Source organism: Gossypium arboreum, chromosome 2, assembly GCF_025698485.1.
Source record: "Gossypium arboreum isolate Shixiya-1 chromosome 2, ASM2569848v2, whole genome shotgun sequence".
Classification (NCBI taxonomy): domain Eukaryota; kingdom Viridiplantae; phylum Streptophyta; class Magnoliopsida; order Malvales; family Malvaceae; genus Gossypium; species Gossypium arboreum.
This window is the reverse complement of record NC_069071.1, coordinates 115,035,692-115,061,209: the sequence shown is the minus strand read 5'-3', so window position 1 is coordinate 115,061,209 and position 25,518 is coordinate 115,035,692. Positions and strand designations below refer to the sequence as shown.

Genomic DNA, 25,518 nt, shown 5'->3' with positions numbered 1-25,518 from the left:
CAAAAGCAAGCAAGATATCACTTTTGACTTTGGAGTTCCATCGAGGCACAGACAATGCAAGCAGAGGTTAAAATATTATTAAACGCTTAGGCAAATTGTTGATGTGCTAATTGCTAAACCCTCCATCCAAAACAAGATTATGACCACTCACATACTTGGCTTCGCCACTAGCAAGGTATAGAGCTGCCATGTCTGCTGAACCTGGACTCCCAGAATTCATGCATTGCTCTATTAATTCATGGAATACCAATGGAGATATGCTATTCACTCTAATCCCATACCTCCCTAATTCACAAGCCGTGTTCTTTGTCAACCCAACAGTGGCGTGCATGGATGCCGCGTAAGCATGTGGAGCAACACTAGTCCTGGAAATAATGCACCCTCCTCCACCTCGGGTAATCATCACTCTCGCCGCATGTTTAATCCCTAGTGCCGCACCTCTCACGTTTACTTGCATAACACGCTTCAATTCATCCACGTTTAAATCAACAATGCTCGTGATTCATATCATCTCCACCCACCCCGTCATTGTTAAAAAACATAACAATCCGTCCATAACATGGAATTGTGGCATCCACCAAGTTTTCAATGTCTTCTTCTGTTAGAATTAAGTGACCCAAATTCTTATTTAAATAAAATACGATGGAAAATAAAATAAAAGTAAAATCCATATAGAACTAGACTTCTTTTATTTTATTTTAGAATAAGGTTTTTAAACCTTATTAAACTCCATCTATTTTATATTGATTAGGATAAGGTGTTTCAATCCTACTAGAATATGGCTTTGCAAGCCTATAAATAGACATAGTCTATTCCTCTTGTATTTGAGTAAAAATTTTTCGACATAGTGAATTTTCTTCTCCTCTGCCTGTGGTTTTTTCCGAAAGGGTTTCACGTAAAATTTATGTGTTCTTTATTTTATTTATTTTATTCTATTTTATTTTTCACAAATTGGTATCGAGCTTAGGGTTATTCATCTCGATCACGGTAATGGCGTCTTTGAAGTATGAAATTCATTGTTGGATCGCAACACCGATTTGCGTTGTGGCAAATTAAGATGCAAGCGCTTCTTGCAGATGGATCTAGAGGATGCCCTGCTAGGATAGATAAGATGCCTTCGACATTACAGATGAAGAGAAGAAGCGTAAGGATCGAAAGGCATTAACACAATTACATCGCATTTGTCCAACGAAATTTTGCGGGATGTGATGAAAGAGAAAACGCCACGTGCATTATGGAAGAGGCTAGAACAAATATGTATGTCGAAAACTCTAACAAGTAAGTTGCATATGAAGCGGCGTCTTTATGCTCATCGTTTGGAGGAAGGTGCGTCGACACGAACACTTAACAGTGTTTAAAGAAATTCTCTCAAACTTGGAGGCCATGGAGGTTCAAGATGATAAGGAAGATCTAGGGTTGATTCTACTTTGTTCGTTGCCCGTCTTATTCAACCTTTAGAGACACGATTTTATATAGCCATGAGTCTCTCACAGTTGATGAGGTTTATGATTCTTTAACCTCGTATGATAAGATGAAGCATCTTGTGGTTAAACCCAACTCTCGGGAGAGGGTCTCATTGTTCGTGGGAGACAAGACCGGAATGTTGATGATGATCGTGGTAGAACACAGAACGGAATCCTCGTGGTAAATCTAAGGGTAGATCGAAATCTTCAAACAGAGGTAAAACTTGCAACTTCGCAAGAAGAAAGGGCACATTAAATCTGAGTGCTATAAGCTACAAAATAAGATTAAAAGGGAGGTGCGAATCAAAAGGAAAACAAACGAGAAAATTCCGGTGAAGGCGATGTTGTAGAAGACTACAGCGATGGTGAACTTCTAGTTGCTTCATCAATGATTCTAAAGTAAGCGAGAGTGGATACTTGATTCAGCTGCACCTTCCACATGAGTCCCAATCGGGATTGGTTTACAACTTATGAAACAAGATTCGAAGGTGTTGTTTTGATGGGAAATAATGCTTCATGTAAAATCGCGGTGTTGGAACAATTAAAGTTAAGATGTTTGATGGAGTTGTCGAACACTTAGTGACGTGCGGCATGTTCCGAATTGAAAAGAAATTTAATTTCGTTGAGTACTCTTGATTCAAAAGGGCATGCAGATACAATTTGAAAGTGGGGTTTTAAAGATTTCCAAAGGGTCCCTTGTTGTGATGAAAGGGCAAAGAAAGATTGCCAAGTTATATGTTTTCTGAGGTTCTCTTTATTATGGTGATGCAATTGTCGCTTCCTCTTCCTTGTCGATGATGATATTACTAAACTTTGGCATATCGCCTAGGGCATATGAGTGAGAATGGCATGGCGAATTAAGCAAAGAGGACTTCTTAATGGGCAAGGAATTTGCAAACCTGAATTTCGTGAGCACTTGTGTTTTGGGAAGCAAAGAGAGTTCGATTCACTAGAGGAATCCATAACACGAAGGAAACGTTGGAGTATATCCATTACGATCCGTGGGGCCGTCGAGTGCCTTCGAGAGGTGGAGCTAATTATATGCTAACCTTTATTGATGATTTTTCCGAAAAGTTTGGGCGTTCTTCCGAAGCGAAGCGATGTGTTTTCCACATTTAAGTCTTGGAAAATTATGATTGAAAAAGCAGACGGAAAAGCAGATAAAATACCTCCGCATGCACAATGGCTTAGAGTTACGCTCGATGAGTTTAATAGATTGTGCAAGTCGGAAGGATCATGAGACACTTGACGATTCGTCATACTCCACGACAAAGCGGCGTTGCGAGCGAATGAACGAAGCGATCATGGAGAAGGTTCGATGTATGTTGTCAAATGCCAACTTACCGAAGTCATTTTGGCGAAGCGACCTCTCTTGCATGTTTTTGATCAACCGATCTCCATCCGTTGCCATTGAGAAAAAGACTCCACAAGAGGTATGGTCCGTAATCCTGCTAATTATTACGATTTAAAGATTTTTGGGTGTCCTGCGTATGCTCATGTTGATAATGGAAAATTGGAACCGAGATCCATTAAATGCGTTTTCTTGGTTGTAAAGTGGTGTAAAAGGCTATAAGTTATGGTGTCTGAAAATAGAAAAGTTGTGATTAGCAGAGATGTTGTTTTGATGAAACCGCTATGCTACCTAACTTATCTCTTAAAGACTCTTCCAATAAAGAAAACCAAAAGCGGTGGAGCATCGATTAATACGTAATCAACTCCTCAAGCCAAGTACAAAAATTGAGAATAGAGTTGCTTCTTCACCGCAATACTCTATCGCCAAAAACAGGACAAGAAGAGAAATTAAACCTCCAAAGAAGTATGCCGAGGTTGATCTAGTTGCTTATGCTTTAAATGTGGTGAAGATATAGATGCGAATCAAGAGCCATTTAATTATTTCGAGGCGATTAGTGTGAAGACTCGAAAAGTGGATGTTTGCTATGCAAGAGGAGATGGAATCACTCCACAAAAACAGAACATGGGATCTTGTAAAACTTCCTAAAGGTAAAAAGGCATTCGTTGTAAATGGGTGTTTAAAAGAAAGAAGGGACTCAGGAGTTGAAGAACCGGATATAAAGCAAGGCTTGTTGCAAAGGGTTACTGATCAAATTCGAGTGGACTTCACAGATGTGTTCTCTCCGGTTGTTAAGCATAGTTCGATTCGAGCTTTGCTTGGTATTGTTGCCATGCATGATTTGGAGCTTGAGCGGTTAGATGTAAAAACGCATTTTGCATGGAGAACTTGAGGAAGATATTTACATGCAACAACCGGAGGGTTTTATAGTCTCGAAAAAGAGGACTATGTTTGCTTCTTTGAAAAAGTCCTTTACGGTTTGAAACAATCACCAAGACAAGTGGTACAAGAGGTTTGATTCCTTTATGACTTCTCATGATTTCAAAAGAAGTAGTTTTGACAGTTGTGTCTACTTTAAGAAAAAAGTGATGGTTCTTTTGTGTATCTACTTCTTTATGTTGATGACATGTTGATAGCGAGAAAAGATAAAAGAGAGACAAGAAAGGTTAAAGCCCAATTAAGTGAAGAATTTGAGATGAAAGATTTAGGACCAACAAAGAAGATACTTGGTATGGAGATTCTCGAGATAGAAAAGCAAGTAAATTGTACCTAAGTCGGAAGGGTACATTGAGAAAGTTCTTTTGAGTTCAATATGCAGAGTGCTAAGCTGTTAGTACTCCTTTAGCGACCATTTCGGACTTTCATCGGCCTTATCTCCTCAATCGATAATGAGATTGAGTACATGTCACATGTTCCATACTCTAGTGCGAGAGGATCTCTCATGTATGCTATGGTTTGTTCACGCCCGATTTATCATATGCGATCGGTCGATTAGCGAGATACATGGCGAATCTGGTAAAGAACACCGGAAAGCGATTCAATGGATTTTAAGATACTTACGAGGCACTACTAATGTTTGCTTACAGTTTGGAAGAACTAAAGATGGAGTTATAGGGTATGTTGATGCTGATTTTCTTTGGAGACCTTGATAGAAGAAGATCTCTCACGAGTTACGTCTTTACAATCGGAGGTTGTGCAATTAGTTGGAAAGCCACTTTGCAAACTACGATCGCTTTGTCTACCAATGAAGTTGAGTACATGGCGATTCTTGAGGCTTGTAAAGAAGCTATTTGGTTGAAGGGACTATTTAGTGAACTCAATGAAGACCTTCAAATCAGACGAGATTTTGTGACATCGAGTGCCATCTTTCTTACAAAAGATCAAATGTTTCATGAGAGAACAAAACACATTGATATTCGGTATCATTTTGTTCATGATATTATTGCTCGTGGTGATATTGTTGTGAGCAAAATTAGCACTCATGAAAATCCTGCAGATATGATGACTAAGTCACTTCCTATAACCAAGTTTGAGCATTGCTTAGACTTGGTTGGTGTTCATTGTTGAAGTTAAACCCTTAAGGGGTTTTTGGAAGAGGTGAAGAACTTGTTTATTGAAAGTTCGCGATGAAGAACTTGTTCATTGAGAATTTGTGTCAAGGTGGAGATTGTTAGAATTAAGTGACCCAAATTCTTATTTAAATAAAATACGATGGAAAATAAAATAAAAGTAAAATCCATATAGAACTAGACTTCTTTTATTTTATTTTAGAATAAGGTTTTAAACCTTATTAAACTCCATCTATTTTATATTGATTAGGATAAGGTGTTTCAATCCTACTAGAATATGGCTTTGCAAGCCTATAAATAGACATAGTCTATTCCTCTTGTATTTGAGTAAAAATTTTTCGACATAGTGAATTTTCTTCTCCTCTGCCCGTGGTTTTTTTCCCGAAAGGGTTTCCACGTAAAATTTATGTGTTCTTTATTTTTATTTATTTTATTCTATTTTATTTTTCACATCTTCCAAGCTAACATCACAGTGAACAAATGTAGCTGAATTAGGAAGTAATGAATCAGCAAGCGCAGCTCTGACCATGTCCACATCTGCAATTACTACAGTTGCACCATGTCTAGCGAAAAGCCTAACTGTTTCCTCCCCTATTCCTTTGGCGCCGCCTGTCACAATGCAACCTTTCCCTCTAGCCTTTACTAGTAATTTTAAAAAATGTGTAGACTCACTACATAGACAACATCGAAAATTAATGCCCAAGGTGAATTAACATCACGTTTGGTTCCCCCTTATTACATAAGTAACCGTAATTATTTCTTTTGAATCAAGTATTTTGCGCTGAATCGTATTCTACCGAATTTTAAATTTATGTGGACTAGTTATTTAATTAGTAGAAAAAGTAATTCGAATTGTATAATTCATATTTAAGTTAAATCGAAAATTTTAATTTTTTTATTCGAGTTAACTCGAATTATTTAATTCAAAATTTGAGTTTTTCGAATCAAATCAGATTTTGATCACCTTTAATAACATTATATTTTAAAATAATAATAGCTTTTATGAATAAATAAGAGAATATTATATTTATAAGCAAATAAAGTAATGGTTGAATTCCCAGCTTAAATAATTGTTTAACATATGAGCATTAAACATTGGGCATTGGTTGAATATCTATATTAGAAAAATAGATGACAGAATGGAATCTCATTCCCATCATGAATGTATATATTGGTGGATTTGCGTATCCAATAATCTATCCGAACGAACTCAAATATTCCTGGAGATTGTCGCTCTAATCAGCCAGTCTGTCTACCCAGTTCCACGAGAATTGTGACACTCCATATTTTATTTCATGTGATTGCTGTATACCACCCAGTGCCTTCCACTTGCTTACATGTCCTTCAATTTATTTAACGAGATTGAGTGGCTCCAGGAAGATACACCTCGCTAAATGCTAACTATAGTATGTATGCTTTATGCATGTATATGTTATATGTTGTGGATTAATTATTTAAGAAATCTCTCCCATTTACATTGTAGATATGTGCTTATGGACCACTGTTTGCTTTTTGTTAGTGACAGCACATTATCAAGGTCATGTCTTTAGAAAAATACTCAAGTAAGGCTGAAAGTCAAGCAGCAGGTCTAATTAATGATAAGTTAAAATTAATTAATGAATGTTTCTCATGGAATAATATCAATTCTAGACTGGATAACCATATCATACATTAGGAATAATATTTACCTTTCCAATTATATATTATTCCCTTGGAACAAATGACAATTAAGCATATAGACATGCACAATTCCTTGAGCTATGGACAATAGCACGACATTAAGGAGCAAGACTAATTATTCTAAGTACAGTATCAGAATTTTTAATTATTTATTAAGTTGGTTGCACATCATGCACCTATGGAAAAAAAGATAAAAGAGGATCGCGGTTTACAACTCATTTTAGGGTTTAGCTGTTTGAAGTTTGACGCTTTGGCAGCTTCAAAGACTAGCAAAAGCCTAATAAGTAGATAGAAAATATAGGGGGATAGGTTTCCAAAGTGAAAATTGTCCCTTCAAGACAGCATCACACATCTCTATATTCTTTAGTCAAATATTTAAGGAAACAAGAGACAGACAGCTGCAAAGTTATGATAAAGTGGCAGAATCATAGAGAGTTGGGCCAAGCAAAATAAAAACGTAAAGATTCAAGCCAAGTCCCTTCCCATCAAATCAAAACCCCGTTTTCTTTGAAAAAAATTGCCTACAGTCCAAGCTCTGCCTCCTTCTAGCCGCCCAAATCTTTTGGTTAAACTACTGTTTTGATTCCCTTGTATTTGGCATCTACTTTTTATGTTTTAATTTGGGTTAAAATGAAGCATATTTTAACGTTTAATTAACCTCTCTCATTAGTTAATTCTAACATGTCCAAAAAATATTCACTTCATCAATTATTGGAGTTTTCACTTAAATAATATAAAATAAAATTAATAATTAAAATGATATGCTCGTAAAATTATTTATTAAAATAATATAGTTTTACGATAGGCTATACTGAATTAAAATGTAATAATTTAAAGTATTTAAAGATTTGATATGCAAATTTTCTATTTTAAGTGGCTGCTAAAAATGAAAAGGTGGCTGCACCAAACTTTAAATGTGGCTAATTACTTTATAAATCCTCATTATTTATTATTTTCTTTGTATTCCCTTCAACTCATTATATTATATTTAAACAAGCCATTAACTTTTTTTGTAGTTAAATAAATCTTTACCTTACTATTTTCACTCATAAAAATTTTTATTTTAATATTAAAATAAATATATTTTGACCAAAATAATTACATTTTTGTTGTTGAAAGTAAAAAATATTAAAATATAAAAACCCTAAACCTATTTTTATAGTTAAAAGAAAGGCCAAGGCTGCTGCATGCACTTCCCTTCCTCTGTTTTCTAGTAGTGGAGGCGCACTAACGTTTACCATATACATTTTGGTTTGCTACAGACTTAATTAGACATAATAACAAAATAAATGGAGTGAACATTAATTATTCGGAAGTCAATTCAAGTGTTACAAAACTACTGATTCCATTTGCTTGTACCAAACGGCAGAAGGGAAAGTAACCAAAAAAAAGGGCCAAATCTCGCGCAATCTTTTTGACCCAACATCATGTAGCCTTGGCTTGACATAAATACGTATAAGAGAGGTAATTTCGTGTTGGACTCACATTACATATTTTATTGCTTCTTCCACCTATTAACAACAACATTTTGATTTTAGCACCCAACCACTAAAATGGTAGTAACTTGATGAGATTTTTCTTGGTCAGAGGAGGTTGATTCGCATGCCATTAATCTTACAAAGACTAAAACGAGTGAGATTGATAAATCATCAAATAAGACTATTTGGCTCATACTTGTCAAAGTCTTAATTTGAATCCTAATAAATAAATCCAAGGACTGAATCAGTCTCTTTTTCCAACTTTTGAACTTGGAATTTAAATGGAGAAAAATAAATTCATTTAATCGAAAATTTACAATTAGGGTTAACAATGGGGTTACAAGCCAACACAATTTCTTGACGTTGTGACTCCACCATCCACTACAAGATTATGCCCACTTACATATTTAGATTCATCGCCAGCAAGATATAAAGCAGCCTCAGCTATGTCTTTAGCCCTGAGTGTTGGACCTTTCAAATTGGCAAGCCCTCTCACAAACTCTTCAGTCTTCTCCGTTTCTTGTTGGCATGGAATCCCAAAGTTAAAGCCGGTTTCCTCTTCTTCATCGTCGTGGCTTCTCCATGCATTCACAAGCATAGGTGTAGCCACACCGAATGGAGAAATGCAGTTCACTCTAATTCCATACCGCCCTAGTTCACAAGCCGCGTTCTTTGTCAATCCAACAATGGCGTGTTTCGAAGCCGTGTAAGCATGGGGACCAAGGCCACCCATCACTCCAGCAACACTGGCTGTTGAAATGATGCACCCACCACCTCGGGGAATCATTGCACGTGCACCATGCTTGATTCCCAGCGCCATTCCCCTCACGTTCACTCTCATTATATTATCGAACTCATCCACGTCGAAATCAACAATGCTTTTATGCTTTTTCTGATTCCCAAGCACCCCAGCATTGTTAAAAAGGATATCAAGCCGCCCATATCGGGAAACTGTTGAGCTTATTAAATTCTCAATGTCTTCTTCCAGGCTAACATCACAATGAACAAAAGTGACACAAGGAGACAAAGAATTAGCTAACGCAGTTCCAAGAGTGTCCTCCACATCTGCGATCACTACCTTAGCACCATGCCTTGCAAAAAGCCTCACTGTTGCCTCCCCAATCCCTCTTGCTCCTCCCGTCACAATAGCAATTTTTCCTTCCAACCTGTATGATTGTAACGCAAATTAAACTAACAAAAAAAAAAAAAAACCTAGTGTTTACTGCATTACACAGACAGGGAAATGTGGCAAGTATTAATGAGGAAGATGACGATGGGTGAGTTTACCTTCTAGGGTGAGGAGAAGAATTGTTTTCTCTACCCAAAACATGGAGACCTTGAAGGGTATTGTCAGGAATCACTTGAGCAGGCATGGTCATTTGGAGAAAGCTAACAGGCCGTATGGTATAGAATGAAATTGTTGTTGGTAAGGAAAAATACGAGAGAGGCTGAATTTATAGGCTGAAGCGATAAAGGGTTGGGTTGGAGGTGGAGTTTGGGATGAGCTGTTCTCTATTACAAACGCTTTTTCCCACGTAACTTCCTAAAATTTCTTCCTAGTAATTTATTATAACAGCTATACCCAACGATACTATTAATGTATGCATCATGTATATATGCTTTCGAAATGATTTTATTGAAAGGATGAATTACAGACTTCCTTAAAAACAATATTACTGAATTTTTTTATCATAAATTCTATAAAAGAAAAAAAAAGAAGATAAATTTTGAAGAAAACGTTCCCTTGTTTGGGAGTTGGGACAATGGGCAGGTAGCAATGCCTATGGTCAAACTAGTAGGTTTCAAAATCTATAGGGTCATCAAGGACCAAAAATTTAAATATTAATAAATGAAAACCAAGTCGGCCCTTAGGTGAATGCGTTTCATTTTAAAGTCAAATTCACACAGGATTCTAGCATAAAAGATACAGTGATAGTGCATGGAGGTTAAATTTTGATTGAAGATAAATTTCTCTCTCCCATGGTTTCTTTCACTAACCATTATTATATCATCACTATTCACAATTTAATCCTATCCATTACAATATCAACTCTCTTCCATTACTGTTGCAGTTATTAAAATTCCAACATTAATTCTACTCTTAAAACTTTTGAAATTTAGTCTTTAACTTAAAGAAATTAATCTCTCTGTTTTAAAAGCTAGAATCCAATAGATAACATTGTTAGTTTATGTTATTAATAAGGCTATATTTGAATATTAGAATGCTACATATTTGAATTCAATTGAAGTCAATTAATAATATTATCAATTAGACTTTAATTTTAAATTAGACAAATAAAAGACTAAAATTAAAAAATTTAAAGAGGTGCAGTTCTTATATTAAAATTAAACTTAATTTTTTTAATATTTTTATTCTTCAACCTTCAAATTTTATTCATATTTTCTATCTTTTGATAAAAAATTTAACTTGAAGGTGTAAGATAAACGTGATTAAAAATAAATAGATTATAGGGTTGAGTATTTTATGGGTCTATGTGCTTTTCTTATAGTGACTTTTGTTTCCTTTGCACTTTGGTTGGTACTTGGCATGTAGTATAGGCTACTAGCATCTTCAGCTTGTTTATGTTTTATAAATTATAATAGGGTTAATTTCACCAAATGTCTCAAAACAGTAGCATAGATTTTAAACCAGTTTTTTAACTTTAAAATATTTTAATTGAGTATTCAAAGTATAAATAAAGTTTTTTCATCAACTTAATTTTAGCTTTAGTGTATAGATAGCTTGGATCTAAGCCGGTTAAAAGAAACACAATATATTAAAATTTGATCGGAATGACCCATACAATAAGTATAATTATTTTTAAAATTTAATTCACATGTTTTAAATATACTCCATATTAAATTTAAGGTATATTTTAAAAACTAAATTAAATGGAATTAACAGTCCAGCTGGGATGAGGTATAAAGTGGGTGTCACAAATCTGGGTTTGTTTCAAGTTGAACATGTTTATGGAGCTAAATCAGAGAGGTGATTGATAATGTAAACAATAGGGTTGCCCATCTTCTGGAATCTAGAGAGGCTAAGACAGACAGTCTGGGTAGCTTCACATTCCACTGTGTTCTCGTACCATATCCAAAGATAGGGTCAATAAACAAGGACCTGCGTATCAAGTTGGTCAAACAAATAATGCATTACACATCCCTCAAATGTCGGGGACTAATCCTGTTAAGTATTTTTATTTTTGGGTAAGCTGATCACAATCACTTTGGTCTAAATATTTTAATACTAAAGTGGGAGGCATCCCTTAAAAGACAAAGCAAAATGTGAATTGTGTATAACGAAGTTTGATATTACAACCGCTGTTCATGCTTATCTCCATAACTATAAACGGAGTTAAAATGGAATCTTCAAATGTGGCAGTGGAAGTGGCAGTGGCAGTGGCCATAATAAAGCTTATAAACAACAAATATTTAAAAAGACAAAAGGGAGAATTTTGAATCTAAAAATGGAAGCAAATTGGCCATGTGAAGTCGGCAGCTGTACATCTGTAATCCCTAATCTATAGCACTGCAGTGATGGAGTTGGTTTTTATAATATCATTCTAAACATAGTGTTGAGACTTGGAGATTTGGCCTAATCAAAACTATAATATTCCTAGTTGATTCCTGCATTTTGTTTTGCTCAGTGATACATAGGAGTAGGACCTAACCTACCTATTTCTATATTCAATCACTGCATCAAATTTTAACTCAATCCAACATTACAACTTTTCCTTATTAATATTATTGCCTACTAATCTTTAAACTTTAATATTGTATCAATCAAACTTTTATTAACTTAGTCGTTAGTTTAAACATTAAATTCCAATTTGAAGCGAAGACTTTTCAAAACATTTAGAAATTATAAACTTATCATATAGATAATTTGTATTTGGTGTATCAAAGTATTATTGAAATTAAGGAGGGCTATTTTTTTTCCCTAGCGCGATATATTCAAGTCATTTATGTAACATATATACACGTAATTATTATTAGACACATGTTTTAAATATACCTCATGACATATTTAAATTGACATTTAATGTTCAAGCTAATAGTAAGATGATTAATATGATATTGATACTTGAAAAAATCGATTAGACAATGATAACATTTATTAAAGCAGGACAAGCAATGTTGGCAACAAGACAAAATGGGTTATTAATAAAAGCTTGAAAAAGATGTTGATTGCAGGAGGCATAAACAGAAATACAATTGATATAAATTCATGTCCAAATTCGAAACAATCTAAAAAAATTAATACAATTGTACATGCATTTCATGCTGCGTCTTTCTTTCCTATAAGAAACGAAACTAATAATAGTCCTTGGTAGTTAGGGAACGTGTGAATGTCAGATTATGTTTCACATTTGATAGCGAAAGCCATACCTAATATGTTGCATTAGTAATAGTGGGGTTAATTTCAATGGTGGGCTTATTTATTTAAATTTAAAAATTTATTTAAAAAAATAAAAAGATTTGGATAAAAATATAAGTTTAAAAAATAGGTTTAAATAAATAAAATAAAATCTGTTTTCTAAATAAATTGAGCCTCAGGTAGGATTTTTTGGTCTTGGCGACGTGAATAAGTTGTTTTGATGTTCTTTCACTATTGTTTTACTGTTATTTTACTACTATTGTAGATATATTTACTTGTTAAATTGTAATTATCTTAATGTTATTTAAGTATTAAGATTTTTTATAATCTATTTTCAGCTTGTTGGGAAATTTTTATTTTACTATTTTTAGTACATTTGATATATTATATTTTTAAAATTATTTTTATATAAAAATAATTTAAAATTTTAATAGCGGTGGGTCTAATCGCACTCGAGTTTACCCAAAAGTAGAGGCCATAATTAAATCTAGTGTAGAATGCCAACGTGGCATAGTTTTGGAACATGGGCCTTTTTTTCTCATTCAGTTGACTATATATAATAAGCCCTGAATCCAGTCACATTTATTTGTTAAAGCCCAAATATTACAATCACATCATCCATCCACTTTTTAAAAAACAAAAACACAAAAGGTTTTTATGAAAATTATGGATTTAGTCCTTATATTTTGATTTGATCAATTATTATTTTTGTACTTTTTAAATTGAATAATTTTAGTGTATATACTTCTTGAATATTAAAATTTTAATCCTAACCTAAATAGTAACAGTTAAATTTACTTGGTTAAATTCAATTATTAGTCATGTCCTATGCATTCATTTGTAGATTTAATCCATATTTTCCAATTCGATCACTTTAAGTCCCTATACCTTTTCAAAATTTAAAATCCCAATTGCTAGTCCATAGCATTACAATATGATAATATGTTTGCCATATTAGATTTTGAAAATAAGTGAACTTAATGAATTTAACAACTATAGTTTGGTAAGGATTGGAATTTTAAAATTTGAAAAGTACTAGGACTAAAAACGACAAAAATTAAAGTACAATGATTAAATCCACAATTTTTGCAAAGTACAGGGAATAACAACAAAATTTAACCAAAACTAAATTATATCAATTGAAGTCAAATCTGACCCACCTAAACCTAGTCTAGACTTGTTTTCGAGTCGAGCTACCTGCCCAGGCCCGAAGGCTTGTCCAAAATTTGAAAGGGTTTCTGTAAAAAAAAATTAGGCTCAAAAAATAGGATTGGGAAAAAAATTAGGCCCTTTTAAAATATGGGTTGGGTTCAAGCTTGAACATTCAAGGCTTGAGCCCGGCTCGACCTATTTTTAAGTTTGTAATACGCCCTTTTAAAATATGGGTTGAGTTTAAGCTTGAACATTCAAGGCTCGAGTCCAACTCGACCCGTTTTTAAGCTTATAATACCTTATATTGTGTAATTTATAACATATTAAAAAAAATAAACCTATAAACATTAAAATAATATTAAGATGACTGTATAAAAATTTTGAATAAATAAAAAATATTAAATTAAAATAATATAAGCATTTTAAAAATATATGAATAGACCTAAAACGAGCTTGAGTTAATTTTTTACAAATATAAATTAATTTATTAAACTCATATTTTGAATTTAACTGAATTTAAGTAAACATAAATTAAATTAATATAATATTTAAACTTGACTGAATTTATGAACAATCTCTATCCCAATCCCAACACACACAACTGAGAGAAAAAATAATCATATTTTCACTTTTGGTGAAAAACATGGTTCCATTCCTTAACTAAAACCCAACAAAGTATATACTAAGCATTGATTAGTAGCAAAAAACAATAGTGTCTTCACGACTAAGACAAGACGAAGGTTTAAAAAGTGGGGTTGTCTCTGTCACCAGTAATCCAAAACCAAAACCAAAACCAATACCAATACCAATACCGTTTCCTTTTCCTGTTGTAACTACATCCACTACTTCTTGAGACAAAAATGGAAAACTACACCCACTAACATGAACTTGAGCTCAAACCAAAAGGTTCCTACTTCAACAACCAAATCTTTGAAGCAAAGGAAGACTTCTTGGACTTCAACCTTGTTATTATATATTTACAAACTCAATTTAATAATAATCATCCTGGACCCCCACCCATTCTCCAAGTCACCCACTTCTTCATTATCTATTTGGCTACTTTGCTTAACCTTTTTTCTAACACATATCATAATACTTCAATGGGTTTGGATTGAGACATTGTGTTCATATGTGTAATTAATGGGGTTGGTTTATAGGTCTAATTCAACTGATTTGATTCATGGGTTCAACTTGATAAGTTTTAAAAGTAACAAATTTTAACATTATTTTTAACGCATTTTTAGGTAATTATTTTATGTTATTTGTAAATTTTATGTTCTTAATCTTTTAAATTCATGTTTTAATGCTTAATAGAGCACTTGGGAATAAAATAAACGAAAATCGAAATGTCGAAGCAAGCTACAAGAGACACATGGGCTGAACCATTTCACATGGCCAGACCACACGGTCGTGTGACCCACACAGACATGTGGTAGGCCATGTCGATTTCACAAGATTGCACCGAATAACAAAAAATCACGATTTTTAGGGTTTTGGGGCATTTTAAGATGTATATATGACAAAAATAAGAAGATAACAGTGAGTCGTCATAGAATATTCACGAAAACAACTCGAAAAACACTATTAAAGCTGGTTAAGTAATAGAAAAATGATAATTACTAGTACTTATAGTACTTGTTGTCTTCGTGAGAATAATATCTTTACTCATTATAGCTATACTATTAATTGAAAGATGTACAAATTTTTAATTAGCTTCATAACACATTACGACTAAAGTTTTTTGGTTTATGTGATAATCTCATCAAATTCGAGATTTTTTGAAAATTTAATTTAATAAATCCACTATAAAACTTTATTCATAGTGACCCAATTTTTGTGGTGGAAACTAGAAACACAATCCGTCAATCGAATTAAAAATGAATGATCTAACCTATTCAACTTATTATAGGTAAATGAAAATAGAACAAATCAATATCAATCGATAAAAAAAACGAAAGTTATACAAAATTGAAAGTTGTAGTTTATTAAGTAACTTGAAACTCATGGGTATCTTTTAATTGAATTCAATTTAAATAATAAAATTATTTTAAATTAAAATTTAATTATAAATTTTAGTAATGAAATAAAATTTTTAAATAAGTGGAGTCAATAAAAAATGAGCCTGAACTTAAAAAACGTATAAAGACGTCGAGCGTGAATTCCCACTAGAATACAAGTTACTTGTATTATTAAAGTAAGTGAAGATTTGTTGGGGTTTGGCATGTGAAAGATGGCGTAGTGTTTAGAATTCCAAGTTAATGTAGGGGACCAACCATTTATTGCAGAATTCTACGATAGGAGGGAATAAGAATGTGATGAGCAGCGTTGTTTAAGTAACTTTGTAACAAACGCTCCTGTTCGTTCCATTTTACTGTATAATTAAGACATACATCATCTCTTGGATGTTCAAATCTAAGCAAACCATTCAAAACTTATATTCCCACAAAGCAAGGCCATCTACTCTACCATCTAAAATTGTTAGAAGCTTTCAAAAAGATATATTTTTGTTTATAAAAAAAAATCAAAAGCACTTTTCCATTACATCATATCATCTTCCTTCTATGCTGGCACTGAATGAGTCATTGAGGCAATGTGGGACCTCCTTTCTCTTTCCTTCTAATCAGGCTTTTTATTTTATTTCAAATTTTGTAAATCTCAGTATATGAATGATGATGTCCCATTCCCATGTAATTCTGTGAAAATCCTACACTTGTGTTTCAAGGCCAGGGTCCCATTGCATTTGTCATAATAGTAGTAGATTTAGGATCGATTTAGTATTATTTCTCGTCTAAAAATATTTTTAAAAAATAATACTAAACCGAAGAATAGTATATAAACTTGCCGCTACATTGAGGTGTTAAAAAAATGTTGAACCCATTTCCTGCCTTTTTAAACACGGATGGTTTATTCATGGACTTCTATTTTATATCCAAAACACATCGTCTGTCACCCGCTAAACAGTATATAATATCTTTTAGTTTTTCTTTGCCCCTAAATTTATTATGATGTCCCTAATTACTTTCTTCTTTTTATATTATGTCAATATTTAATTTTAAAATATATTAATTACACTAAATATCTCTAAATTAAAATCTAATTTTAATTTCATCTTTTAATTTTAAAATATTCTAATTTAATCCTCAAATATTACATCAATCTGCTCCTTTATTTAAATACAATTCTATATTATAGGAGGATTAAATTGTGAAATTAATATATTTAAATTAATTTCGTTTAACAAAAATAAATATATGAATACTCTATTTATGTAAAATGGACAGATATGTCTGTATCAAAATTTTTGTCACCGGTATTTAGACCTGAATAAAATAAATAAATAAATAAATAAATAAATAAATAAAGACTTTCTCTCTCACACAGACACCGCTTCACGTCTTACACACACCACTGTAAAAATTTCGTTCCTTCATTTTCCGTCGAAAATTGAATTGAAAATTCAGAGTGGCAACAAAACAAAGGCTAACATATCACTGAAAGTGAATGCCTTTTCAAAGAGATCAAGATACATTTTGATTCTTTTCTATAAACTGAGAAGTTGAAGGCTTCTTTTCTTCTTTTTTGGCGGAACAGAGGAGGAGAAATGCCGTTGACGAGGTACCAGATAAGGAATGAGTACAGCTTGGCCGATCCGGAGATTTATAGAGCTTCCGACAAGGATGATCCCGAGGCTTTACTTGAAGGCGTCGCTATGGCTGGCCTCGTTGGTGTTTTGCGCCAACTCGGTGACCTTGCCGAGTCAGTCTCTTTCTCATCCTTTTTTTTTTTTTTTTTCCTTCTGGGCGACTGGGGAGGGAGGATTGTTTTTGGTTTTAGCTCCGTGATCAGTTTTCTGCTTTGAATTTTGAGCTGAATTCCTGCTCTTCATCTTTTATTTCTGTTTGGAAGCTGAATTTTCAGATTCTCAATTTCGTATCTATTTATTTAGATTTTTATATCCGGTTGACTATATTAACTTGGTTAGTAGTGGTTCTAATTCTACAAATTCTAAGTTACTTTGCTTTGAGGTCCAGGTTATAGAAATAGCCGGAATCTGTTAAAAAGTTTTCTCAATTATAGTGAATTGGAATTTAATTCCATCCATTTGAATCTGAGATTTGCTTGGAATTTGCTTACTTGATTCTTTCATCAATTTTTCCCAAATGGTGAGTTTCTTGGTATATTTAATGTGTTCTGGTTTGTGGTACTTGTGGTTTGGCGATCACCAATTTAGCAGTTGGAATTCAGAATTCCGTTCAAATTATGCAATTATTAGAAAGAAAAAAAAAAAAAAAAGAAGCATTGCATGACACAAGTTTCAGTATGGATATCGGTAATTTCTCTGTAGACTGATTGTATGAGCTAGTTTATCATTACTTTTTTAGCTTTGTACCTGTCTGGTTTTGAATTGCTTTTCCTCATGGTTGATAAAGGTTTGCTGCTGAGATATTCCATGACTTACATGAAGATGTAATAGCAACTGCTGCAAGAGGCCATGGTCTAATGGTTCGAGTCCGACAACTTGAGGCTGAGTTCCCTTCCATTGAAAAGCCATTTTTATCACAAACCAATCATTCATTATTCTTTACTAATGCAGGTTAGATTCAAGGTGTTTGTTTTTCACTATTTTACTAGAAGCCTTAGTTTCTGTTGTCATTTCTTGTTGCAATGGGGCACTTTGCTGTACGTGTTGGTTTCTTATGTTTTATATCTTTTGTACATGATTGCATTATCAGTAATTAGATCCTTACATTTTTTAAAAAATTACATTAGTTTCAAGGTGAGTGTCTGCTGCCTATGATATAGGCAATGCTTTTACAAGTTTCATTTCCCATTTGCGTCACCATCTAGAGTAAAAGGAAGGTTTGTTTATATAACAGAAAATCAAAAGATGTATCCTTTCATGACTTTCTCCTAGTGTAATTTGTCATGCGCATAGATGCATTTTGCCTTCCCATAAACCCATGTTTGATTTGCAAGAATGGAATAAATAAATAAATGGGAACTGTGATCTTGGCATATGATAGAGTCAGATTTGAAAGATGAACCTAATTAATGATTTATTTATTGGTTCTGAAATAGAATATTGGAGTTTTCATGCGCAAGGCACGATCTGCTAAACTGGTTGATAAATGTATTATCTTTTAGCAGGTGTTGACTGGCACCCTAATATGCGCACGGAACATAATCTGATTACTCGTGGAGACTTACCTCGCTGTGTGCTGGATTCTTACGAGGAATGTCGAGGCCCTCCACGGTTATTCCTTTTGGACAAGTAAGATTTCCTTTTAGGTCTCAAGTATGGTAAATTTGTTGAAAGGAATTTTCATTCAGGTGATGAATCTTCTAATAATTTATTCCAGATTTGATGTTGCGGGTGCTGGGGCATGTTTAAAGCGTTACACTGATCCATCATTCTTTAAAGCAGAATCAGCTTTCCCTGGAATTGAACCAGTAGAAGGTCAGAGGGGAAAGAAAGCCCGTAAAGTGAAGGTACCAAAGGGGAAAAAGAGAAATGTGACTCTTTTTTATTCATTTCCTTTTCTTTCTTTTCTTTTTTTTTTTTTTTTTTTTTTGGGGGAGGCTTATGACCCCTTTGACAGTGTTGATAGAATGAATGTCTCGGTCATTGTGCCACATATGGCATTGACTTTTTCTTCGAAAGTATCTGCTTAGATTTCTATTTTGGCAATTATTCTAGCAGTTAGCGGTTATGTCTCATTTATTCAGAAGCTGAGAGAGAGGTCTGTAGGATGACCCCAGTACTGATAAAAAAACTAGAGCTTTGCATGGAAACTACAGATAATCACACTAGCTATAAACTTGATTTGACATGTTTCTTTAATTTCACTGGAGATAAAGGTTTCTTAATGGTTGAATTTCCTTTTCTTTGTTCATTTCCAGTTCATGATTGACATCTATGAGTTTGTGTTTGAGCTAACTCATGTCAAGTTTAGAGAGTAGTTCTTAGTTTAAAATATCTGATAGTGTGGTGTGCTTCTATGTGAGCAGTACACTTCATATCCGAGGCCCTACTCCATTTGAGGTGCACTTGTTGCATTTGGGGTGATTTGCACAAATTATATCAAAGTACTGATTACGTTACTTCTCAGCTTTATGACATTCTTTTTCCTTTTTTTATATCAATACAATAGAGTGAAATTTTTTGTACGAGGGACTGGCAGCACATTGTAACTTTTTGGTACATCATTGTTTTAGTAATCAGTTTACAGTTTTCTTTCTATGTTGAGCTAGTTGTGTTATATGGTATATTGCCCTGTGTCCATACAGTTTCTTATATTATATTTTTTGCAGAAAAAAGGATCAAGATGGAGGAATGAAGGGACACCAGAATTTGCACTGGCATCGCATGCCAAGTGAGTCTTTTTAATTCTGCATCTGTGCCTTAGCTTCTTCTACTGATTAGGCATGCGGGTTTAAGTTTTAATATGGTTTCTTGGTGATTGAACTGCTTTCTGCTAGTGCAGATTGCATCAACTGTTTTTGCAGGAGCGTATTGAGAATGCCTACAATGACCCTGTTTGTCTTGTAAAACTAAAAAGAAGGCAATTGAATGAATTTCCACTTGACCCAAAATCTGGGAAAAGCTACATGGAGAAATTCCTGGAGACTCCTTCCCCGGAGCATAAAGCAGTTTATGAGACCTCTGGTGTTCCACAACCTCTGAGATTGACATCAAATCATTCTAATGAATCAGGTCCTGAAATACATGAAATTAGTAAAGAGAGTCCTGTGAAGAATTCTTCACTTGGAAAGGAAATCTCAAGTTCTTCGCCTACTGTACTAATCCAGAAATCATCCATGGAAAAGTTGAATGAAGAAGTCATCGACAGAGAGATTGTAGAAGTGTCTGAACCAACAGGTAATTTCACAGATAAGATCCCCCTTCCCCTTCATAAAGAAACAGTTGAAAAGGAAATAATAGTAGATGGAGAAGGCAGAAAAGAATGCAGTACAGATGGGGATCATTCTGATGATATGATCAGTGAGGTTGACAATTACACGGATGCCCTTACAACCATGGACTCTGAAATGGATACAGACAATGAATACAGATCTAAGAATGACATTGCCTTCATAAATGTTGGAAAATGCCAAACAGGTTCTGATGCAAATGAAGAAAAGCTTGCGGTGCAAGCCCATTCATCAGATTCTCAATCATTTGGGATCTCCTCTGAATCAGATGATGGTAACAGTTCGTTCAAGAAAGGAAGATCTAGTTTTTCCAACTCTGATAGTATGGACAATCTGGCTGAAGATATGGTGTCAGATGGTGAAGAAGCAGCTAAACTGTCCCCTTCTATTAAAAACCATGTTACAGAGATTGTTGAGGAATCGCCCATCCAGCTTCCTGCATGTTCAGAGATACACCATTCCAGTTCTGATAAGGTTTTGCTGCCAAAAGATACTGTTGAATGTAGGCTTCCTGATCACGGAGAAGTATCTGACAGTTCAAGTCGTGAAGATTTTAATTCCACACATGTTTTGTTGGATCAAGCCAACTACATGGCAGCTTCTTTTCTGGAAAAGAAACTTGATGAAGTGCCCTCTAATATTGTTACTACTAATTCTGATTTGTCAGACAGTGACGATGGAGAATATTTTGCAGATTCTTCAAAAGTCATTTGTGCTGGTTCGTCTGAGAAACAGGAGGTTTCTTTGACCACTCTTTCTGCTGATGAAAGCCTTCCCCAAGATGAGTTGGACAGTGGAGGCACAAATATCTCTTCTGATTCTTTGCCACATTTATCAAACATTTTACAGCTTGCTCCTGAAAAGAGGAGTGGTAATGATCATGAAGTTGTTAAAACAGATTTTACTAGAGAAAGTTGTGAGGAAAATTCAGTCAACCAAATAACTGATTCACGATATCCAATAACTTCAACAACAGAGCAGCTCCCTTGTTCAACCTTGGGAGAAATAGAAAGAGATGCAGGTATTACACTACCACCTGAAGGTTCGGATGTTATGGAGCCTGTCAACTTAGCTTATGAGGTCAATGATGCTACTTCAGAAGCTGTTCTGAACTTGGAATATGTGATTCCTATGCCAAATACTTCAGAGACTTGTGGCTTTAATGAACAGAAACTTTCAGACATATTACCTGATGATCCTAACTCCATGGTGGTAGGAGCTTCATTTCATGAAAAGAAACACAATTTTAATGAATCATTTGATGCTTCAGAGGGAGAAGAAACTAGGGAATTTCCCTGCAGTGTGGCTTCGGTGGAAGGAGATGCTAACCTTTCTGATCTTCCATCTCATGTTGCTGATAATTTGGACATCAAGGATCATGTGAGCTTAGATGATCTGGCTACTGGAAATGCTCTTGCAGAAATTGTTGTCGTCTCTACTGCTGCTTGTGGTTCTGCTGACTTTGATGATGCTGTTGATAATACTACTTTTCAGACTTCAAATTTGATTGGTTCGGCATCTGGAAATCTAATGTATTTGGAAGAGTCTCCTTCTGGTGATGGAGATCTATGTCAGGAAGAATTGGAATCTAATGAGGTTATTTCTCAAGGATGTCTTACAGGCTTAGAGACACGAGAAGAAACAAATCCAGTAGAAGGTGCTCCAGCAGATATAGTTTCCACTTCATGCAAATCAGTCTCTCACAACTGTTCCAATTTAGAAGATGACAGTCAGTATTTATCACCGGTTCAACCAACCAAAAATCGTTTGACTTCCATTGATATAACCGCAACACCAACTTCTTTAGAATTGAGTAATCAAGAGTCTGAATCAAAAAATTTGAGTAAGCTGATGAAAAAAAGAGCAGATATGGTGTCTTCACCAAGTCATTGCTTATCAGAAAAAGAAACTTCTTTCGAGCAGTCCTTAGACTTCCCTACAAGTCAGCATGATATGGGAAGCCTGGATATAGTTGAAGATAGTTCCAATATTTCACCTCTCCTGTCCAATCAGTTACAAAATTCTTTTACTCATTCCGACCAAGGCTTTTCAAGTAAACCTTCATTGGAGTTTTCACAGCAATCAGATTGGCAAAGTAAGCAAGAAAGATATCCATCAGGTTCTATTCATCCTGCCTTTGGCCTGATTCCAGAGGCAACCAAAGTTAGCATGGAGGAAATGCCTCCATTGCCGCCTCTTCCTCCAATGCAGTGGAGGTTAGGGAGAATTCAACATGTTTCTCCAGCTTCACAAAGAGAATTGGTCGAACAGGGTCAGGGGTCATTCCCAGTGATGCCACAATGTGGAACTGATGGGAAACTGCAGTTTGGTTTATCAGCATTAGAGAAAGCAATTGAACAGCCCAAAAACCTGTTTTTACCCATAGTGGATGGTGAAGAGAGGTCTGGTCATGTGTCTAATCAATTGGCTGTTGATTGCATGCAGCTCCCTGGTCCTTTTTCTAAGCACCCTCCAGCTATGGGTAGCGACACTAATAGCCAATTCAATGATACCTGGCTGGATAGAACACACTCAAACTCATATTATACTTTGCCTGTAATATCAAATAAAAGCATTGAGTGTGATTCCATTGCGATGGAAGACGATAGGGTAGAAACCACTTACTCATCACTGATGCCAGCTACTGATACAACTTCAAGACATATTACCATTGTATCTTCACATGAGAAAATAACACATCCTCCAGACCAGTTTGTACCGGATATAGGTTTGGAAGGTGGGGCATATCAGCACCCTGCACAAAATTCCAGGAGAGAGGAGAGGAATCTTCCTAATATATCTGTGCCCCTGCCAGTTAAGAGAGAGGAGCATATACCAAGCAAGGTAGTGGAGGATCTTTCAATGGAAGTAGAACAACAGTTTCCAACCAAAGTAGAGGAGCAGCCTCAACATGGTTTGGCAGTTTCAGAGGGAGAATCTTCGCAGATATCAAATGCCATTGTTAAGCATGGTTTGGCATCTCCAGAGGTAGATATTGCACAGACGTCAAATACAACTGCGCAGCATGAGTTGTCAACTTCAGAGGGAGCAGCAGTGTGGCCATCAATTATGCTTGCTCTATCACCAGTTGTTGAAGATGAAAACTCGAATGGCAATCCAACTGTGAAGCTTCCTCGACCTCGCAATCCTCTCATTGATGCTGTTGCTGCTCATGACAAGAGCAAGGTAATTATGGCCTTTCATTTCATTTCAATTTTTTTTTTTCAATTTTGCCTTTGTTTTTTGTAAGTAACAATTTCAATTTTGTGCAGTTGAGAAAGGTAACGGAGCGGATTCACCCTCCAGTCATTCCAAAGGTAGATGAAAGAGATTCGTTGCTGGAACAGATACGAACAAAGGTTAGATCCAATCCCCATTGATGTTTGTTTTGTTCCTTCCATTTTAAGTAGGAAAAAAACAGATGCTTTTACTGTTGGAGATGCATCTTTTTTGATAAACTGAGAGTTATTATTTTATTTTATACAGTCCTTCAACTTGAAGCCTGCTGTGGTTACCAGACCCAGCATTCAGGGTCCTAAAACCAACTTAAGAGTAGCAGCAATCTTGGAGAAAGCAAATGCAATTCGCCAGGTTTGTGCTTGCCCTCGTCTCTCTTTTTTTCTTCACATTTTGTGTGTGTGCATGCAATTCATAAAATCATTCACTGTTGAAATAGGCATTGGCTGGAAGTGATGAAGATGATGACGAAGATAGTTGGAGTGACTCTTAAAAAGACAAAAGGCAAGGACACATCCTTTTGGATATGCTCGTTGAAAATGTTCATTTCATCCTATATGTTAAATTCTCCATCTTAGTGAATAGCAAAAATCTATATACATGTGTATGTATGTATGTATGTATGTATGTATGTATGTCTTGTGGTCAGTGATTTATTCTTTTTTTATTTATTTATCAACATTCTCATTCTGTTGGTGTATAAAATTCTGCTCTTCCTTTTTCCAAATATATCACGGCACTTGGCTTTGCTATATTATACGAGAATGAGTTTCATGGTTCATGGCATCATGGAATGAGATGCTGTGTGTCCAAATCCAGAGATATGAGACATTATCTTATCTTACTTGAATATGTTGAAAAGTGTAAATTTTTTGTTTGAAGAGTCGGCTGTAATTTGTGAATTCCCTGAACAAGTTTTATTTGTTTGTGATACTTCTCTCTGTAAATTTGTTTTGAAGACATCATTGGGGGGATGGATATGTGTAAAATTGTTGAGAACTAGCATGGTCATTGTACCATATAAATGATGTTGTTGCCAAAAAAACTATTAGATTTGACTAGGAGAATAAGTCGTTACAATATAATTTTTTTTGGTTTCTCAAAGTTGTGTATATTTAAACAAAGAATGAATGTTTATTTTTATGTATAATTTTGTAAATTCTTCTTAAAACTTATTATTGCAATAACAAACAATTGTGTATACAAATTGGGTTTAGGTTTTATGGGTGACTTCTAGTTTGTGGTAAGAAAAGAAGAAGAGAGAGAATGAGGTGTAAAAGTGTTGGATGGAGAAAGGGCCTGTACGAGACACAGCCTTCCTCTTAGGTTGCCTGACCTAACTAATAACACTAACTATAAAGTATCCAATCCAATCCAACTTGGTTTCTTTTTGACTTTGTATTGAAATGGTCCGTTCCTATCTCAGTAAGGCTGGTACTGTCCTAAAGGCAGTATTAAACAAGTTCGGCCAATTTGTTTACTGATATTAAATTAAATGAAAATGGAATATTTCATTTTCAGATGGTGCTTGATTGAGTAGGCAATGAAGGGTCAAATATTCGTACCATCCGTCCACTCCTACTTTTGTCCTTCCTCATTCTTCCTTTTTTATATTCCCACCTTGCCCCCACTTTTCTTTTTGTCTTCACCTTGGAGTACGTTCCAATCCCTCCTCTACCCTTCTCTTACAAGTCCCCTCCAATTTTTTCATCATTTTGAATTTAATTGTCAATTTTCTAGTCAAAATTGTTTACTAATTTAATACTATCGAAAAATC

General features: G+C 34.7%; 2 protein-coding genes and 1 pseudogene across 3 annotated transcripts; 1 reads left to right on the top strand and 2 right to left on the bottom strand.

Annotated features, from left to right (window-relative positions):
- Nucleotides 1-106: 106 nt before the first annotated feature.
- Nucleotides 107-6,425, bottom strand: LOC108466344 (short-chain dehydrogenase reductase 2a-like; annotated as a pseudogene).
- Nucleotides 6,426-8,317: 1,892 nt separating this feature from the next.
- Nucleotides 8,318-9,674, bottom strand: LOC108466674 (short-chain dehydrogenase reductase 2a-like). Its single transcript, XM_017767052.2, has 2 exons — nt 9,329-9,674; nt 8,318-9,207 (listed from the first exon to the last, which is right to left on the bottom strand). The coding sequence occupies exons 1-2, from the start codon at nt 9,418-9,420 to the stop codon at nt 8,379-8,381; spliced, it is 921 nt and encodes a 306-aa protein (XP_017622541.1). The 5' UTR covers nt 9,421-9,674; the 3' UTR covers nt 8,318-8,378.
- Nucleotides 9,675-16,910: 7,236 nt separating this feature from the next.
- LOC108467193 (protein SCAR2-like) lies at nt 16,911-24,498 on the top strand. 2 transcript variants are annotated; one of them, XM_017767757.2, is made up of 9 exons: nt 16,911-17,327; nt 18,002-18,165; nt 18,720-18,843; nt 18,932-19,061; nt 19,884-19,945; nt 20,057-23,690; nt 23,777-23,863; nt 23,991-24,095; nt 24,181-24,498. In XM_017767757.2, the coding sequence occupies exons 1-9, from the start codon at nt 17,173-17,175 to the stop codon at nt 24,232-24,234; spliced, it is 4,515 nt and encodes a 1,504-aa protein (XP_017623246.1). In that variant the 5' UTR covers nt 16,911-17,172; the 3' UTR covers nt 24,235-24,498. The 2 variants fall into 2 exon arrangements, with proteins under 2 accessions (XP_017623246.1, XP_017623245.1); XM_017767756.2 differs by having other exon boundaries at nt 16,917-17,327; nt 18,717-18,843.
- The last annotated feature ends 1,020 nt before the right edge of the window (nt 24,499-25,518 follow it).